Here is a 21,899-nt window from a genome sequence, read left to right as displayed (position 1 = left end):
TTGTATGTGGCATGAATTCTATTTTAATTCAAAGTATGTCTGACTGGTTAGGAACAAATTGGGGTCATGGAGGGTAATATATGTAATAACAATGTAAGTTACCATATGCTATAGTGGCATATTCAGAGACTGATTTGGGAGTTTATAGCCATATGTACTGATATAAGAATTCACTTGATGTGTAAACACGTTTTTAGAAACATTCTGACTGCATTACATCTTGTCAATTTCCATGAATAAATTCATAATTTGAAAATACAGCACAACACTCTGATATCCATGTGCTGTTTGCTACCTTTAACATACAAAGTATAATTTGTGTGGTCTCTAATGTGTGTATACCTTTCCTAAAATCTAGGACAATATTGAGTGTTAAAGAATTCACATCAGTGTCACACAGTCATTCAGATATGCATTTATAATTACATCTATTGAGGCAGAAACGATTTTTGAAATTTTAAAATTATGTTCTCCTGTATAAACTAAGATTATACTATTTATTATTATAATAAATAAGAAAACGATCATAAAAGTTCCAATAAAGAATAATATTTGTTAATTAACCATTTTTTGTTCACTCCATTGTCTGTGCAATTGAATGGAAAAACAGGCCAATCAAAATCAGAGTACCATAGTAGCATCAAAACATTGCATGTGTTTCAACATTAAGGGCGTGCTGAATATTTGATGATAGTCAGTTTTAATGAAGTAAAGGGTATTTCAATGCCATATTTCCCTCACAAAGATCGATATTTCAACACTTAACTACTGTAAAATACTTTATTTTGGCTGGAATTAATTTTCGCTGAAAAGGCTTTTTTTGGTGTTATTTATAGAATTTTTTTCCCACTGATTTTTGATGAGTTGAATGTAAAATATAGGAAAAAAGGTATATTCGCTGGGATTTATTTTCACTCAATCATCCTTTCAGCGAAAATAAAGTATTTTACAGTAAATTTCACAAGGGATCTTACAGTAAGGAATTTCGCTAGGATTTTGAAACATGTAGTCTCACAGTGACTTTCGCAGTTCTCATAAATAGTTTGACAAAAAAAAATGTTGGAGAAGAAAGAAGTGAATTTTAACAATAATAATAGGTCTCCTAGCCCGGAAGGCTGGACACCAATCTGATTAAAATCTGATGTAGTGTACGGGCTTTAATTATTTTGGCTATAAACTTATTTTAATTTTATTTTTTATTACTTTTGTTATTAATGCCTTTTTATTTTATTAATTTTTACTTTGATTTAGATTTTTTTTTCTTTTTTTAATTCTGCCCTACATACATCTGACTCGATGCCTATACAACGAGTTTTCAACGAGACCCACTATTGACGATTTTAGTCAACGAATCACAGACCTCCTTCTATAGCGCACATGATGACGTCACCGGGCAGAGTCAGGTGGCAAACACACTCAAATGAACTGGCGGACTATACCGACGTTAGTGACCGAGAATTACATGGTTTTTCTGTAAGTTTATCATTGTCAAATGCAACGAAAATCATTTTTATGTTAATATTGTGGCTCGAATAGTTCGAGTTTAGATCGTTATTATGCGTAGTTATTCTGGGACTGACGATTTTGTTTCCACCGGTTCGACCGACCACCGGCGTCTTTTTCTAGTCGCTTGCCCTGGAGACGGGTGATGTTTTGTTGAAGATCGGGCCAAAATCGTCTATGGTATTGAAGCCGTAGCTGTAAATATTCATAAACATAGTTAAACTCTGGTGACCTTGCCCTTTGTTATATAATATTTCCCTTTTTCATAGTTTGTTTCAATATAAACATGCATTGTCATAATTAATTTCGAATACAAACAAATTTTGGGGTTGAACCAACAGTGGGGAATCAGTCTACCAAATGTCCTTAAAAGATGTAAATATCTTACAAAAACATTGGTGCCTTATTTGTTTAATTATTTTAAGGGACAAAATTTCCAGCTTTATTCAAAGTTATTCAGATATTTTAGTATAAAAACAAATGCAGAAAAATGCATCACAGAAAAAAAGTGCTGCATTTAGACGTTAAGGTAGCGAGACTATTATTTGTGTTGAAAATTACGATTTTCACATTTATTTATTAATTGATGAAATGCACTATAAACTTTCATGTGATAAAGTCAACATAACATAGAATGTCATGTAAGTTGGTTAAAATGTGGATTTTCTGAAGGGAAGCAAGGCAGCTTCAGTAGTGTTTTCCAAAATCAACAACACAGGTTTAATCTGTGTGCCTATAAGTTTCAAAGATAAACTCAAGACAAAGCAATGTTAGGATGTGTTATCAGTAGCTATCTGACACACAATTAGTGTTTCCAAACATTTGAGTGGTTTGTCTCCGCCCCTATTTGTTTCACAGATTAATCATTTGCATATGAATATGTCAGACACAAGGTCACACAGCCACTGAAAAAAATCATTGATTATGGTGTTTTCATCTGCCGATTTTATCCAATTATAGCTATCCCATTCCTTTATTTGTTTGGTTTCCAATAGCCTTACACATTTGGATGTCCCTACACATGTAAAAACAGACCTTGATGGGAAAACTAATTGATTGTGCCGATAAACAAGCTTGTAAATCTTTGCTGTTACTTCATGGACGTTTTCTAGGAGTTTATGTTTTTCAAAATACAAGGTCTTTAACAAAAAATAATGTATACTTATTATCGTCGGATTAACACCAAATTTTCACAGCTTTAAGGTGACAGTGAGAGGAACTTGAATGTGTCCAGACAAACTATTTCATCGATTATTTACCAACGAGTTGTGGTTTGAGTTGGAGGCAATGCGACTAAAACAGTAATTGAAATTCAGCACACTATTTTTTAAAACGCGTTGCTTGAATAAAACTGACCAGACACATTCAATTTACCAGACTATTAAACAACTAGGAAAAGTGAAAAAAATACTTCTTATCGCCAGCATAAATGCGTAATTATTTTTTTTACAGAAAAAGTAATTTTTCACCTTTGGTTGAGTAACGCGTCGTAGAATGCAGATACGGCCATGCAAAATACACTTGTGAAAAGCTTGAAGTCTGGCGATTCTAAAAATATATACTTTCCTGGGTCTATTTGTAGTCATTTAGTCACAATTAGAAGATGAAAACAAGTATGCAAATAATAGTCCCGCTACCTTAATAGATTCATAAAACATGTAAGATAACAGAAAATCTTAGCTGGCTTTTGTCTGAATATTTTGTACAGGTGTATGTCAAAAATTCTTGATTCACTGACACAAATATGAACTGCCTTATTATATTAATTGTACTGTATTATATGAAAAGTAAAAAAAAAACACCCTCTATGAATTGCTATCATGTTGCAAGCTCTGCTTTGTATGCAAATAAACTTAAATAGTTAGTTGTGTCCAGTGGAGAGAAAAGTCAACAGTACTGTTGCCTCCTGAGAATCTACATCTTCAAACTACAATCTTTGTTTTTGAAGTGCATTTTTAAATTAGTATTATAAAAGCTCTATCATGCTGTTCTAATAGCTGAAACAAATTCCTGTGAATTTTCATTTGTCGAATGAACTGTTTGTCAAATACAGAATACACATATTTTAGTACAATTTTCTTTTCAAAATGGGGATGCAACGTTTTGCTTTTTATGTATTTTTTTATGTATTGTTTTTGATTTGATAACTTTGAACTAAACAGATTTTCTATTAGCTTCAGATCTTGATCAAAGTTTGGCATCCAGTTCATAGGAGTGCTTATATTGATTTTCTGACATATTGTTTTCTGTAAAGATTTTATTGGTAGGTTTGCAAATGTGTATCAGACTGCAAAAAATCTCTCCATGAGTTGGTTTTGAAACCCAGTATAGTATTCCCATGGGATTTGGGAGATACATTACCAAAAATATTATTACAAGATGATTGATTTGCTTCATTGAACACATACAACAATGACATTTCCATTGAGATCAGTGACCTTTGATGCATATCACCAGTGATCAGTCAAGTAGAAACAGTCAAAATATTTTATCAGATTTTCTCAATTTTGCATGATATTTTCATACAGGACATCTGTTGTTCAAACTCAGGGAAGACTTTATACTGATAAATAAGGTGACCAAGTTTGGTGAAGTTTGGAATAGAATTAATAAAGTTATTGTGCACACAATAACAAATATAATATAATTCCCTTTATCATAGTTTGTTTCAATATAAATATGCATTGTCATAATTAATTTTGAATACAAACAAGTTTTGAGGTTGAACCAACAGTGGGGAATCAGTCTACCAAATGTCCTTAAAAGATGTAAATATCTTACAAAAACATTGGTGCCTTATTTGTTTAATTATTTTAAGGAACATAATTTCCAGCTTTATTGAAAGTAATTCAGATATTTTAGTATAAAAACAAATGTCTCATTGAAAAAAAAAAGTGCTGCATTTAGATGTGAATAGATTCATAAAACATGCAAGATAACAGAAAAATTTAGCTGGCTTTAGTTCAAGTATTTTGTACAGGTGTCTGTCAAAAATGAATGATTCACTGAGACAAATATGAACTGCCTCATTGTGTGACTACTGTATTATATGAAAAGTAAAAAAAACACCCTTTATGAATAGCTATCATGTTGCAAGCTCTGCTTTGTATGCAAATCAACTTAAATAGTTGGTGTCCAGTGGAGGGAGAAGTCAACAGTACTGTTGCCTCCTGAGAAACTACATCTTCAAACACTGCAATCTCTGAAGTGCGTTTTTAAACTAGTATTATAAAAACTCTATCATTCTGTTCTAATAGCTGAAACATATTCCTGTGAGTTTTCATTTGTCGAATGAACTGTTTGTCAAATACAGAATACATATATTTTAGAATAATTTTCTTTTTAAAATGTGGATGAAATGTTTTGCTTTTAATGTATTTTTTATGTATTGTTTTTGATTTGATAACTTTTGACTGAAGAGATTTTCTATTAGCTTCAGATCTTGATCAAAGTTTGGCACCCAGTTCATAGCAGTGCTTATATTGATTTTCTGACATCTTGTTTTCTGTAAAGATTTTATTGGTAGGTTTGCAAATGTGTATCAGACTGTGCAATCTCTCCATGAGTTGGTTTTGAAACCCAGTATGGGATTCTGAGATACATTACCAAGGATATTATTACAAGATAAATCATTTGCTTCATTGAACACATACAACAATGCATATTTCCACTGAGATCAGTGACCTTTGATGTGTATCACCAGTGATCAGTCAAGTAGAAACAGTCAAAATATTTTATCAGATTTTCTCAATTTTTGCATGATATTTTCATACAGGACATCTGTTGTTCAAACTCAGGGAAGACTTTATACTGATGAATAAGGTGACCAAGTTTGATAAAGTTTGGAATAGAATTAGTAAAGTTATTATGCACACAATAACAATTATTAACGACGACAACAACAACGACGACGACGACGACAACGCCGGACAAAATTTTTCCCTTAATATACCTTTCCCTTCCATCTTTGATGGTACGGCAAGGTAAAAATGTATCGACATTTTGTACATTATGCAATAACTCTTTATTAAAGTAATTGAGCTGATTTGGACTGGAATAAAATATTTTTTATTTGGAACACATTGCTCCAATTTTCTGCGTCGATGCCGTGGGCCGGTGACTGTTATACAATTTAAAATCAGTTTGCATTGTTTACTATAGCTGTTTACAGTGTTCTAATCATTACGATTTACTTATTTTTTTTGCTTCCATTCTAGATAATTATGCTCAGTTTTTGATGTAAAATTGAAGCCATGACTGAATGAACGAACCTTGGCTGGCGAAGATGTATCTGGAAGTGTACACATTTGTTGGAAGTGAAAAAAATACTAAATGCAATGACTAAATTGTAAAATGCTGTGGAATTTCTTTTGTAAATAAAAATATACTAACAATTTTCTATTGATGGTTTATTCAAGTGGGCAAAATATAATGTACAGAAAGATTGCCCGTAGAGTATCGCTACACTGAAAAGTAAGCAACCGACAGCCTGTATAAAAGGGGGGCTGTGATTGGTTGTTATTTACGCGAGATTTGAACGGGACTTACATAGGCGTCGGATCAGATGTAGGTAGGGCGGAATTAAAAAAAATACACAAAATCGAAATCAAAGTAAAATAATAAAATAAAAAGGCATTAATAACAAAAGTAATAAAAAATTAAAATAAGTTTATAGCCAAAATAATTAAAGCCCATACACTACATCATATTTTAATCAGATTGGCTAGACCCTTAATATTCACTATCATTTTGCTGTTACCATGGGAGCCAAAATGATATCGCAAACAAGCAGCCTCACGACTGAGATAGCTCCAAGGTTAGCAATGCACGTTTCAATTAAAAGAACTGAATATATCATTAGAAAATGAACAAATCTGAGAGAGGTCTACCTGAGGTACTTATATGTATAGTATCAAAGCAATCAAACTTATGATTTTTAACAAGAAGTCGAAAATATCACTTTTTACTAAAAATTACAAAAATATTCATCAAAATTAGAGAATTGAAGATATCATCATGAAATGAACAAATCTGAGAGAAGTCTTCCTGTAGTACCTATATATGTAATGTCAAAGCAATCAGACAACTTTTTACCCAAAATGACAAAAATATTCATCAAAATTAGAGAATTGAAGATATCATCACGAAATGAACAAGTCTGAGAGAGGTCTGCCCAAGGAACATATACACAAAGTCTCAAAGCAATAAGAATTGTAGTTTTCAAGAAGAAGTCAAAATAGTAAAAAGTTGACACGGACGACGGCAGAAAATCACTCAATGACATATGATAATCTCCGCTTGACAAAGTCGACAGCGGAGCTAAAAAATAAATGCTCTTTGATGGACTCACCTGATGGTACATGCACTACAAGCCAGCCTTCAGTAAAACAATAATGCATGACATGTGCCAGACTTAAAGTCTTACCACTTCCCTTCTTACCATAGAAGACATATCGTACAGGTGGGTTCTCATATGTAGTCTCTTGTAGTGACTGGATAACTTCAAGTGCTGGTTTTCTGATCATTAAAGCTGCTTCATTGAAAGTGTTTAACTGTTTTTAAATACAAAATATTGGTTGATTAGTTTTTTTAATATTTGAAGTTATGCAACTATTCTGTGAGGCTAATCAGCATGATTCAGTTAGATCATACAATGGGTGCCAATCAGCCATATTTAGTTTGATCATAAAATGGGTGCCAATCAGCCATATTCAGTTAGATCATAAAATGGGTGCCAATCAGCCATATTCAGTTGGATCATACAATGGGTGCCAATCAGCCATATTTAGTTGGATCATAAAATGGGTGCAATCAGCCATATTCAGTTGGATCATAAAATGGGTGCCAATCAGCCATATTTAGTTTGATCATACAATGGGTGCCAATCAGCCATATTCAGTTTGATCATACAATGGGTACCAATCAGCCATATTCAGTTGGATTATAAAATGGTTGCCAATCAGCCATATTCAGTTGGATCATAAAATGGGTGCCAATCAGCCATATTCAGTTTAAATAGATCATAAAATGGGTGCCAATCAGCCATATTCAGTTGGATCATAAAATGAGTGCAATAAGCCATATTTAGTTTGATCATACAATGGGTGCCAATCAGCCATATTCAGTTGGATCATAAAATGGGTGCCAATCAGCCATATTCAGTTTAAATAGATCATAAAATGGGTGCCAATCAGCCATATTCAGTTGGATCATAAAATGAGTGCAATAAGCCATATTTAGTTTGATCATACAATGGGTGCCAATCAGCCATATTCAGTTGGATCATACAATGGGTGCCAATCAGCCATATTTAGTTTGATCATAAAATGGTTGCCAATCAGCCATATTCAGTTGGATCATAAAATGGGTGCCAATCAGCCATATTTAGTTTGATCATAAAATGAGTGCAATAAGCCATATTTAGTTTGATCATACAATGGGTGCCAATCAGCCATATTTAGTTTGATCATAAAATGAGTGCAATAAGCCATATTTAGTTTGATCATACAATGGGTGCAATCAGCCATATTCAGTTTGATCATACAATGGGTGCCAATCAGCCATATTCAGTTTGATCATACAATGGGTGCCAATCAGCCATATTCAGTTGGATCATAAAATGGGTGCCAATCAGCCATATTCAGTTTAAATAGATCATAAAATGGGTGCCAATCAGCCATATTCAGTTGGATCATAAAATGAGTGCAATAAGCCATATTTAGTTTGATCATACAATGGGTGCCAATCAGCCATATTCAGTTGGATCATACAATGGGTGCCAATCAGCCATATTCAGTTTGATCATACAATGGGTGCCAATCAGCCATATTTAGTTTGATCATAAAATGAGTGCAATAAGCCATATTTAGTTTGATCATACAATGGGTGCCAATCAGCCATATTCAGTTGGATCATAAAATGAGTGCAATAAGCCATATTTAGTTTGATCATACAATGGGTGCCAATCAGCCATATTCAGTTTGATCATACAATGGGTGCCAATCAGCCATATTCAGTTTGATCATACAATGGGTGCCAATCAGCCATATTTAGTTTGATCATAAAATGGTTGCCAATCAGCCATATTCAGTTGGATCATAAAATGGGTGCCAATCAGCCATATTCAGTTTAAATAGATCATACAATGGGTACCAATCAGCCATATTCAGTTGGATTATAAAATGGTTGCCAATCAGCCATATTCAGTTGGATCATAAAATGGGTGCCAATCAGCCATATTCAGTTGGATCATAAAATTGGTGCAATCAGCCATATTCAGTTGGATCATAAAATTGGTGCAATCAGCCATATTCAGTTGGATCATAAAATGGGTGCCAATCAGCCATATTCAGTTTGATCATACAATGGGTACCAATCAGCCATATTCAGTTGGATTATAAAATGGTTGCCAATCAGCCATATTCAGTTGGATCATAAAATGGGTGCCAATCAGCCATATTCAGTTTAAATAGATCATACAATGGGTGCCAATCAGCCATATTCAGTTTGATCATACAATGGGTACCAATCAGCCATATTCAGTTGGATTATAAAATGGTTGCCAATCAGCCATATTCAGTTGGATCATAAAATGGGTGCCAATCAGCCATATTCAGTTTTAATAGATCATACAATGGGTGCCAATCAGCCATATTCAGTTGGATCATAAAATGAATGCAATAAGCCATATTCAGTTGGATTATAAAATGGGTGCCAATCAGCCATATTTAGTTTGATCATAAAATGGTTGTCAACCAGCCATATTCAGTTGGATCATAAAATGGGTGCCAATCAGCCATATTCAGGTGGATCATAAAATGGGTGCCAATCAGCCATATTCAGTTGGATGGTTGCCAATCAGCCATATTCATTTTTATCAACATTTAGCACTAAAATGCCCAATACTCGGCTATCTTGAATTGAATACACGTGCATGAATGTGATGAATGTGTGAAGTTTGAATGTGATCAGTCAAATCATGTCTGAGATAAAAGTACAATTCAAGGGATAAGTAGACAAGCAAACACAAATGATAAAATTATAAGACCCACTAACAAATATTTCATTTCTCAAAAAAACAAAACAAAAAAAAACATCTCATTTCTGCCTGTTGAACATTCTGTCTACCATTTAAATTTTGTTGGTAGCATTTTTCACAATTTAGAGATTTAATGACATTTGTACGTCTGTGTGTCTTCAACATCCCAGTGACGTTTTTATTGCTACAATTTTCACCATCTTGCAAAATTAAGTACCAGTAGTATTGTTTGTACACTATTAACTTCAAAAAAAAAATACAACTTTTGTCAATATTCCAACAACCTGCATAGTTTGTTCAATATTTTTAAAAACCTTAAATTATAGTCATTTGGTGAAAATTTAAAGAAAAATTTATGGAAAAATAGACATGTGCAATTAGTTTATTGACCTGAGTGAGTCAACATAATTTTTTTTTACTAATTTCATTTTCATAATATCTTAATAATCAAAAATTCATTAATAATAACCCTTCAGTAGTTAACATTTTAATTACAATATTGCATTTAATAATCCTATAATGACTATAATCTATTTTAATAATCAATTATTGAAAATTAGGTAGACTATTTGTTTTCAGCTGGCGTCATTCAAACAAGTTTCAACACTAATTAGTTTCACTCAACTACACCAGGTCATATTATGCTAGATGAATCAATGGCATTGGATCAGTGATACATTTTGCCTTGATGGATTTGTGGAATAAAGTTAAAGTAATTTAGGAGCACTAGTTACCTGCCATGGGTTTCATGGGTAGTTATTAGTAGAATGATAATTAATAGAATAATATGCATATTAAATATACACACAAATTACACATCTACACATGTGTTTTAACATGGTATGGCATTGACGTCATGGCCAATCAGTAATGAAATAAAATTATGTTATGACTATATATTTTAATAGTGATTCATCATGCCATTTTTGGGTGCACCAACAACAACAACAACAGCAACAGTTGACATAAGGTCATATTCCTAATAGTTGACATAAGGTCATATTCCTAATAGTTGACATAGGGTTATATTCCTAGGTAATAGTTGACACAAGGTCATATTCCTAGGTAATAGTTGACACAAGGTCATATTCATATTAGTTGACACAAGGTCATATTCATATTAGTTGACACAAGGTCATATTCCTAATACGGTAGTTGACATAAGGTCATATTCCTAATAGTTGACATAAGGTCATATTCCTAATAGTAGACATAAGGTCATATTCCTAATAGTTGACATAAGGTCATATTCATAATAGTTGACATAAGGTCATATTCCTAATAGTTGACATAAGGTCATATTCCTAATAGTTGACATAGGGTCATATTCCTAGGTAATAGTTGACACAAGGTCATATTCCTAGATAATAGTTGACACAAGGTCATATTCATATTAGTTGACACAAGGTCATATTCCTAATACGGTAGTTGACATAAGGTCATATTCCTAATAGTTGACATAAGGTCATATTCCTAGGTAATAGTTGACATAAGGTCATATTCCTAATAGTTGACATAAGGTCATATTCCTAATACGGTAGTTGACATAAGGTCATATTCCTAATAGTTGACATAGTTATATTCCTAGGTAATAGTTGACAAAAGGTCATATTCCTAATATTTGACATAAGGTTACATTCCTAATAGTTGACATAAGGTCACATTCCTAATAGTTGACATAAGGTCACATTCCTAATATTTGACATAAGGTCATATTCCTAATAGTTGACATAAGGTCATATTCCTAATATTTGACATAAGGTCATATTCCTAATAGTTGACATAAGGTCACATTCCTAATAGTCGACAAAAGGTCATATTCCTAATATTTGACATAAGGTTACATTCCTAATAGTTGACACCTGATCATATATTTTTAATAATTGGCACAAGGTCATATATATCTAATAAATTATGTACGATTATATTCATTAAAAAAAAACACTGATACATATACTGGTACATGTTGTTATTGGCTGAACAGATGGTATATATTTTCATCATAAATCATGCTTCGGTTTTCATAAATATAGAAATATTTTAGTGACTACAAAATACCATATAAAACACTATTATATTATTGTCACCTATTATTCACCTATTATTGCAGTCTTATTATACATCTGACAGGGGTTGAAATTAAGGCCTGTCCACCTGTCTCAGACGAGCAGATTTTAGTTGGGATAGGTACATGTATAAATTGTCTGTCCTAGGGGCAGGTGAATAAATATATCAAATTTTTACTAAGTTTGTAAAGTCTAGAAAATTGCTTTCAGAGGTTTTAAGACATATGAAGTGATGATGAGCCAAGAATGAAAATTTGATTTCAAATAATACGTTGTAATATATCTTGTTTGTGTTTGAAAATATTTGAATGTCCTTCCTTAATTTTAAGACATATGATATGATGAGCCAAAAACGAAAATTTGATTTCAAATAATATGTTGTAATATATCTTGTTTGTGTTTGAAAATATTTGAATGTCCTTCCTTATTTTGGAATATGTGTGCAATATATACATTCAAACATTTTCCTATGTTTACATCGGATGCAACAATGTAGCATGTGACTGAAATACAGTTGTTTCACTTATCGCAAATGATCACACAAGTACAAATATTTTCACTGGCATTTTGGGCTGCTATATCTTACTAAACGACTACAAACAGAAAACATGTATAATAATAATAATGTTATTATGAGGATCCTGCAAAGTATGCCACTTAGGCAGTATGGGATGGCATCAACCTCTGCCACGTGTTGGTCAATTTTGGGCTGCTATATCTTACTAAATGACTACAAACAGAAAACATGTATAATAATAATTTTATTATGAGAATTCTGAAAAGCATGCCACTTAGGCAGTATGGGATGGCATCAACCTCTGCCACGTGTTGGTCAATTTTGGGCTGCTATATCTTACTAAATGACTACAAACAGAAAACATGTATAATAATAATGTTATTATGAGGATCCTGCAAAGTATGCCACTTAGGCAGTATGGGATGGCATCAACCTCTGCCACGTGTTGGTCAATTTCGGGCTGCTATATCTTTAATACTAAACGACTACAAACAGAAAACATGTATAATAATAATGTTATTATGAGGATCCTGCAAAGTATGCCACTTAGGCAGTATGGGATGGCATCAACCTCTGCTACGTGTTGGTCAATACAATCAACATACTGCCTTCATGTATATTTTGTGTGAAGGTGGAATAACCTCATATGGTATGTGTCAAACACAAAATACATAATTTATGGCATTCGAAACATATTCTGGCTGGACACTTCATGTCAATAAAGGAAAATCAATTACCTACATGCAGACATGTCAATGTATATTCGTTTGAGATTCAGTTTTTTGCATCTTAGGATATTTTGGATATTTTGCTCAACAAATTACAAATAATCATCAATATAACAAAATCACAATTCAATTTGAAAGAATTCCAACAAGGCATAATATAATATTGTAAAATACTTTATTTTAGCTGGAATAAATTTTCGCTGAAAAAAGGCTTTTTGGGCATTTTGTATCGAATAATTTTCACTGATTTTTGATGAGTAGAATATAAAATATAGAAAACAGATATATTCGCTGGATTTTATTTTCATTGAATCAACCCTTCAGCGAAAATAGCAAAAATAAATTCTGAGTGAAAATAAAGTATTTTACAGTATTCAGTAAAAATATTAGCATGTGAGAAATGCTTAGAGAATATAATATGTATCAAAATACTTTTATCTCACCTGTTTTTCAAATCTTTGTGGGAATCCAACTGGAAAGTATTTGTTAACATCATCTTTGCATATTGTATAAAATTGGCCTTCATGACGTTGACTGTGCATGGCCTGTAAGAAAATATTTAATTGATAGAATACATACCAAACAAAAGGAAACATGATGTGATGGGAGAGGAAAGGGGAGGGCAGTACGTATGGGGTGTTATTGTTTGATAACTCAAACCATTTACCCTCTCCCATCTCTAGATATATATTATAGTCAGATTTAAACTTGCAGCAAATTGTTTTAATACTCAATTTCTAGAACAACAAATACATATAGCTTAAAGTGTAGATTAGAATATGTCCCATAACTCCATGCTGTAACCCTAGGATTTATTAAGTCTTTTTGTTATCTTCATCCTCCATACATGTATATATCTATCCATATCAAATAACATATTGAATAAGATACTGTAAAGGGGGTAATTATTCACTGGGTTTTAATTTGGCTTATTTCGCTGACTGGAAAAATGCGCTAAATTAAAACACAGTGAATATGTAAAATTTAGCATAAAACACATTATCTAAATGATGAAACCGTGAATTTAAAACCCACTGAATATGCCTGAAATGGTAAATCAGTGAAATTTAAACCCAGTGAAAATTAGTCATTTTACAGTACTGAAAATACTATTCATAATATACGTTATCATACATATGATATTTCCAGACACAAAACACTCAAGATTTGGGTCAAGGCTCTGTAAGGTTATGCGTAATAACAATATGCAATTTACGTACATACAATATCTTGATATACTGTCACAAATGTTATACTCTATGTTCGGAATTATGACACACAACATATTCTCATGATGGAATTTAACTTAAATACTTACATCAACTAGGCCAAAAACAAGCACTTATTAAAAATCATCAAATTGACAGCAATAGTGCTACAACATCGTGGATGTCAGTCCACTGCACATAGCTACATGTATTTTTTTGTAATTTAAAGGACCAAGTTTTAAGCTGACGGTCAAAAAATTAAAATGACATTACAAAATTATATCAATTCACAAAAGACAAGTCATAATTTTAAACTTGTTCGTTCAAATCAATTGACTTCATGCATAAATATTAGCAATCTGATTAAAATAAGATCCTAGTTTGGGCTTTTTTTGTTTTTTGTTTTTTTGTTAAAATAATATCATTAATATTTTTTTCATATATTCTATTATTTTTTTTTCAAAATTTATTTGCTGGTATTTTTTTAAGTTTTGGTAAATTTCGCGATTACCAAAACTTAAAAAAATACCAGCAAATAAATTTTGAAAAAAAAAAAATAGAATATATGAAAAAAATATTAATGATATTATTTTACCGGGTAACAAAAAAAAAAAAAAAAAAAAAAAAAAAAAAAAAAAAAAAAAAAAAAGCCCAAACTAGGATCTTATTTTAATCAGATTGAAATATTAGATTATAGTGAAATTGATGGTTTCCATGGAAACAAGTTCGAAACTCACTGTTTTTCATATATACCATGAAACCTTTCATTTAGAAAAATATCAAAGATTGTTAGAGCTTTTAAAATGTATTCGTAACTTGTTATTGTTAATCTAGCCATGACTATTCTTAAATTTAAATCTATGAGTCAATCATGAAACTGATTTGAAGATTATATGTCATGATAGTCATATTTTTGAAAAAAAATGGGGAGATGATCAGATTAGATTACTTATTAAAGGTCATGAAAAGTGCATTTTTACACTGGTTTCTATTGTGCGATTATTTCTTCAAATCCCAAAATTTTGCTTAGTGACTTGGGATGAAAAAGTTGTATACTACTATTGATAGGAACCCTGATTTTGTTAAAATTTAAAAAAAATTTACATATAATTTAGTCTGTTAACAGTATGAAAATATTATTCAATTAAATACAATGGTTGTATCCCATAATGCATTGCATATATGTGCAGTAACATGCTCAGTAGTGTAAAATTTAGTTATCTCCCATAATGCATTGCATTTATGTGCAGTAACATGCTCAGGACTATACAATTTAAATTCATTCGACTCAAACTCATGGAACTGAAATGGGATACAACTCCTTATTCATATCCAATGAAAAACTTAAAATAACAAGTGAGTCCTTAACATATTATTTTATTTTCAAAACTAAATTACAGTAAAGTTGAAATGATTTATTGAATAATAAATTACCATTAGTATCATGAATCAACTTTCATATACATAATCTATAAAGCATTTCAATCACTATTTATCACTCCACTATTGCCTAGCTACAGTCACAAGTGTCTTAATGAATAAAATACTCATTGGTTAGTTAAAGCTTCGAGGGACATTCCCCTAGCTGAATCATGTAATATCCAGTGTTTATCATTCAACAAAACAAATCAACAGAAATAACTGGTCACAATGAGATATTACTAGCACTGTAGCTAGGCATCGGGCAAGGCATGTAGGAATAAAGATTCTAGTATGAAATCAATGGTAAATAGCTGGCCACTATGAGATATTACTAGCACTGTAGCTAGGCATCGGGCAAGGCATGTAGAAACATGGATTCTAGTATGAAAATCTTGTAAATAACTGGTCACAATGAGATATTACTAGCACTGTAGCTAGGCATCGGGCAAGGCATGTAGAAACATGGATTCTAGTATGAAAATCAATTGTAAATAACTGGTCACAATGAGATATTACTAGCACTGTGGCTAGGCATCGGGCAAGGCATGTAGAAACATGGATTCTAGTATGAAAATCAATTGTAAATAACTGGTCACAATGAGATATTACTAGCACTGTAGCTAGGCATCGGGCAAGGCATGTAGAAACATGGATTCTAGTATGAAAATCAATTGTAAATAACTGGTCACAATGAGATATTACTAGCACTGTAGCTAGGCATCGGGCAAGGCATGTAGAAACATGGATTCTAGTATGAAAATCAATTGTAAATAACTGGTCACAATGAGATATTACTAGCACTGTGGCTAGGCATCGGGCAAGGCATGTAGGAATAAAGATTCTAGTATGACATCAATTGTAAATAGCTGGCCACCATGAGATATTACTAGCACTGTAGCTAGGCATCGGGCAAGGCATGTAGAAACATGGATTCTAGTATGAAAATCAATTGTAAATAACTGGTCACAATGAGATATTACTAGCACTGTGGCTAGGCATCGGGCAAGGCATGTAGGAATAAAGATTCTAGTATGAAATCAATGGTAAATAACTGGCCACCATGAGATATTACTAGCACTGTAGCTCGGCATCAGGCAAGGCATGTAGGAATAAAAATTCTAGTATGAAATCAATGGTAAATAGCTGGCCACCATGAGATATTACTAGCACTGTAGCTAGGCATCAGTTGTGGCATGTAGGAACATAGATTCTAGTATGAAATCAATGGTAAATAGCTGGCCACCATGAGATATTACTAGCACTGTAGCTAGGCATCAGGCAAGGCATGTAGGAACAAAGATTCTAGTATGAAATCAACTGTAAATAGCTGGCCACAATGAGATATTACTAGCACTGTAGCTAGGCATCAGGCAAGGCATGTAGGAATAAAGATTCTACTATGAAATCAATGGTAAATAGCTTGCCACCATGAGATATTACTAGCACTGTAGCTAGGCATTGGGCAAGGCATGTATAAACATGGATTCTAGTATGAAAATTAATTGTAAATAACTGGTCACAATGAGATATTACTAGCACTGTAGCTAGGCATCGGGCAAGGCATGTAGGAATAAAGATTCTAGTATGAAATCAATGGTAAATAACTGGCCACCATGAGATATTACTAGCACTGTAGCTCGGCATCAGGCAAGGCATGTAGGAATAAAGATTCTAGTATGAAATCAATGGTAAATAGCTGGCCACCATGAGATATTACTAGCACTGTAGCTAGGCATCAGTTGTGGCATGTAGGAACATAGATTCTAGTATGAAATCAATGGTAAATAGCTGGCCACCATGAGATATTACTAGCACTGTAGCTAGGCATCAGGCAAGGCATGTAGGAACAAAGATTCTAGTATGAAATCAACTGTAAATAACTGGTCACAATGAGATATTACTAGCACTGTAGCTAGGCATTGGGCAAGGCATGTAGAAACATGGATTCTAGTATGAAAATCAATTGTAAATAACTGGTCACAATGAGATATTACTAGCACTGTAGCTAGGCATCGGGCAAGGCATGTAGAAACATAGATTCTAGTATGAATTCAATGGTAAATAACTGGCCACCATGAGATATTACTAGCACTGTAGCTCGGCATCAGGCAAGGCATGTAGGAATAAAGATTCTAGTATGAAATCAATGGTAAATAGCTGGCCACCATGAGATATTACTAGCACTGTAGCTAGGCATCAGTTGTGGCATGTAGGAACATAGATTCTAGTATGAAATCAATGGTAAATAGCTGGCCACCATGAGATATTACTAGCACTGTAGCTAGGCATCAGGCAAGGCATGTAGGAACAAAGATTCTAGTATGAAATCAACTGTAAATAACTGGTCACAATGAGATATTACTAACACTGTAGCTAGGCATCGGGCAAGGCATGTAGAAACATGGATTCTAGTATGAAAATCAATTGTAAATAACTGGTCACAATGAGATATTACTAGCACTGTAGCTAGGCATCGGGCAAGGCATGTAGAAACATAGATTCTAGTATGAATTCAATGGTAAATAACTGGCCACCATGAGATATTACTAGCACTGTAGCTCGGTATCAGGCAAGGCATGTAGGAATAAAGATTCTAGTATGAAATCAATGGTAAATAGCTGGCCACCATGAGATATTACTAGCACTGTAGCTAGGCATCGGGCAAGGCATGTAGGAACATAGATTCTAGTGTGAAAATCAATTGTAAATAACTGGTCACAATGAGATATTACTAGCACTGTAGCTAGGCATCGGTTGTGGCATGTGGGAACATAGTTTCTAGTCTGAAATTAAATTGATGCCTGAATTGTTAAAAATTCAGCTGAAACGGTACATAGTAGTGTTTTTATATCTTTGAAGAATGACCTTATATACCCCTTCTTGTCATTAAGTATTAAAAGGTGTTCATTGGTGTTGTGAGTTGTTCATCTGGAAAGAGAGAAATAAGGGTTAAGTATGATGGATAAATATCTTAAAGGTAATTGCAGATGAGGCAGAGTTTGTAACTGTCTCAGTATTATTAAGGGATGGTATAACTTTCCGAGGAATAACAGTCTTGCTCTTCAAGTGAAAATTACGACAACCTTTGGCTATATTTTGCATTCCTGTTTTTGAGTGACACAGTAATAACTCACGGTATTTTTCATCACAGCAGTACACGTAATGAGAGCTCTGATTTAATCCACCAGCATGCTCAGTTAATTTAATCTGTTTAACCACGTTACAATTACCTTTTAAAACTGTTTTTATTGAGATCTCGTATATAGATCAGTCTCGTCTGCGGTTATGTCATTATATTTTGAAAAAAAAACAAGGAAAACAGCCTGTATACCAGTACATGTTTTTTAATTAAAATAATTTAAAATTTTGAATATTTAAAATCAAAAAAGCCACTCAAGTGGGGTACAAAAATTACAAAAATCACAAGTTGCCATGGAAACAAGAACAAGGGGAATTTTGTTCGTTTGAATTTTTGTATGGATTTGTATTTGAGGTGCTTAGGCTTGTACAAGGCTGATATCCCGGTGACTCAATACATACTAGTGTAGAATTAATTCAAAAATATTGAATATTTGACCAAAAATCAGAATACTTGTCCATTAACAAATAACAGAAGAGAAATTACCCAATCAGGGACTAACATTATCAACTCATCAAATCAAGACATTGTAGCAGCAATAAAAACAAATGCTTCACTAATCACCAGACTGTCAATCATAAAAATTCATTAAATATTCATTAGTATTATTATTAAATAAATGTTTAGTTGCACATAATATCATCTAATCAGAAGATGCAACACTATCCACCGGAATGGGATTCAGCCAATCATGGCATGTTTTACAGCAGTTGAGAAAATTAATCAATATGCTCAAGTAACTGTCAAAATGACTGACAGAATGGGATTTGGAGACACCAATATGTCTGTAATTCTACAGTCAATTTAATTCTAGTGCGTGTATTTAGGTGATTCTCTGACTTTCTTCATCAAATCCTGATTGCTCCAAGTGTGTTTAGGTAATTGACGTAACCAAATGTCACCAGAAATGAATCTGTCAACGGGGAGTGTGAATACCTGAATTTCTCTATTAACCTTTAGCCCCATCATTTTTCCCGCCAAAAATGTTGGTGCATCATCATCCAAATTTTTAGTGCTTTTTTCCGTAATTTCTTTGTTAATTTAGAACCAAATTGCAATAAATGTGACCAGTTCCTGTCAATTAATTGAAAAGAATATTGTTTAAATATAAACCAAAAGTTGAATTAAATTATTTCTATTATTAAGTAATTAGTATTACCATACTATAAAATTTACCAGTATTTCTCTCATTAAGCTGATATGGTGTTTGATGCATAAGTCATTCTGAGATGTACAACACAATTTTTTATTTTATGGACATGTACAATGAATATTAATTCCCATGCAAGTGATCAGTACGTCTGCGTTTACAATATTTACCTTGTTATCATGCATGCCGAGAGAGACACCAACTGCTATATTCTAGCCAATACAATAATTCACAATTTGAGAATGTTACTGTGAAATACTTTATTTTAGCTGGAATTAATTGTCGCTGAAAAGACTTTTTGGGTGTTTTGTATGGAATTTATTTTCACTGATTTTTGACGAGTTAAATGTAAAATATAGGAAAAAAGAATATTCGTTTGGTTTTATTTTCACTGAATCATTCTCTCAGTGAAAATAGCAAAAATTTATTCCAAACAAAAATACTCAAATATTGATGTCATAGCAACAGAAATTCTTACTAATTAAGATTTTCATGTTTTTGCCATACTTACTTTTACAACAGTTTACAATAAAGAAAATCAATTCCAAGTGTGCATGTATTCAATGTTCATTTGGGAGATGTACCTAGTAAATGCATAACTTTTCTTTACAGTATGTTATTTCCATCATGACACTCAACAAGAACACATCAAGAGATTGTTCTCGAGAAGAATAACTTCCTGTTATTCTGCAATCTGCAATTTCTGAATTTGCTTTGGTATTGTTTTATAATTGTAGACCTATCATGTATACCTTCCTAGTTACTGTACTGAGTAATCATAGTTAAAATTGTTATATATTCTAAGTTTGGATGTGTCTTTGCCCGTGCTTACTACTGTTTCCTGTGTGAACGCATTTGAGTCTATCCGATATGCAAACATATGAGATTAGCTTAAATCTTAGCCTGTACTTCATGTAGCGTGAGAACACTACTTTTCACTATTATTTCAGAAGCCAGAATAGTGCCAATGAAAAATTTTCCTATTAGCAGTATATAACACATAACGCACCAGAAAATTGTTTTGACTGAACGGTTTCATTCAGTTTATTTTTTGCTGTTACCGTAACATACATTTGTATCTACATTCACAAGATTCGCAAGTATATTAAAATCGTTATATACAGTCGTTGCCCTGCATTGTGTTTGCTATGGAACCCGCGGAGTATACATGTAAGTATACAATGCATGCAAAATATATTTGTTTACACAAAATTTGGATGCGTGCTGCATGACGATATAAAGATCATTATGGTGCCATTACATGCATGTTCAAAGTTTGCAATAGCTTTTTATGTATGACTTGAGATCTGGGTCCAGAATTGCAGATGCAAACATTAAAATGGCCACCATTCGGCCTGGCCACCTTGAATCTGATTATCAAACAAATGCATAATATGTAACATGATATATATATATATATATATATATATATTGAACATGATTTGTCTGAACAGCATTCATTAAAACAAAATGGCCACCAGTCAGCCATTTTGAGTCTGATCAGTAAAAGAAAATTCATCAAGGTCCCAGAATGTTCAATGTATTACCAAATTTAAGTGAAATCCATCCATAAGGATGCAAGTTTTACAACTGTAATATATGCAAATGCAAATCAGCATGCAATTCACAGCTTGTTTTCACCAGAATTGTATGACCATGCACATCACAGACACACCCCATAACAATTTCTAAATTAGTGTTGTATGTATGAACAGACAGACGAACTTGGTAACCACCATATAGAACTATACATATATGTGCAAGGAGATAATAAAAATGAAGCTTGTAGCGCGAGTTGAAGTTAGACCGTCATGAAACAGGTTAGTTTTACCCTCCTGATACAAACAACTCGGATAACCTTTGACTGACAACACTCTCTATAGTTTATATTTCCGCTAACATCTTACTGACAAACCTCATGATGGGTTTATTTGCATCATAAAACGTACAAAGTTTATGGAAGGTGATAAAATAAATGAGTGGACAGTCTTCTCCCATCAGATTCCAATTCATCAGCTCAATAAAGGAAGTCTTAAGAATAGAGTTACTGAAACGTTCACAATTCCCTGAAGGTTTGCCAACAGTTTATGCTTCCTGTTATTTGCAAGTGACCTGTGACCTTCAACGA

General features: G+C 32.9%; 1 protein-coding gene across 1 annotated transcript in view; it reads right to left on the bottom strand.

Annotated features, from left to right (window-relative positions):
- Window positions 1–21,899, bottom strand: part of LOC102802824 (small ribosomal subunit protein mS29-like) — a 45,621-nt gene that overhangs the window by 9,109 nt on the left and 14,613 nt on the right. Inside the window, exons 4-5 of the mRNA XM_085506985.1 lie at window positions 13,296–13,397; window positions 6,854–7,055 (exon numbers count right to left, since the gene is read on the bottom strand). Of these exons, the coding sequence (XP_085363111.1) occupies window positions 6,854–7,055; window positions 13,296–13,397 (304 nt within the window). The remainder of the gene's footprint in view (window positions 1–6,853; window positions 7,056–13,295; window positions 13,398–21,899) is intronic.

Source organism: Saccoglossus kowalevskii, chromosome 13 (genome assembly GCF_978046115.1).
Source record: "Saccoglossus kowalevskii chromosome 13, keSacKowa6.1, whole genome shotgun sequence".
In the NCBI taxonomy this organism is placed as follows: Eukaryota; Metazoa; Hemichordata; class Enteropneusta; family Harrimaniidae; genus Saccoglossus; species Saccoglossus kowalevskii.
Note: the sequence above shows the minus strand (reverse complement) of the source record. Positions and strands in the feature narration are given on the sequence as shown.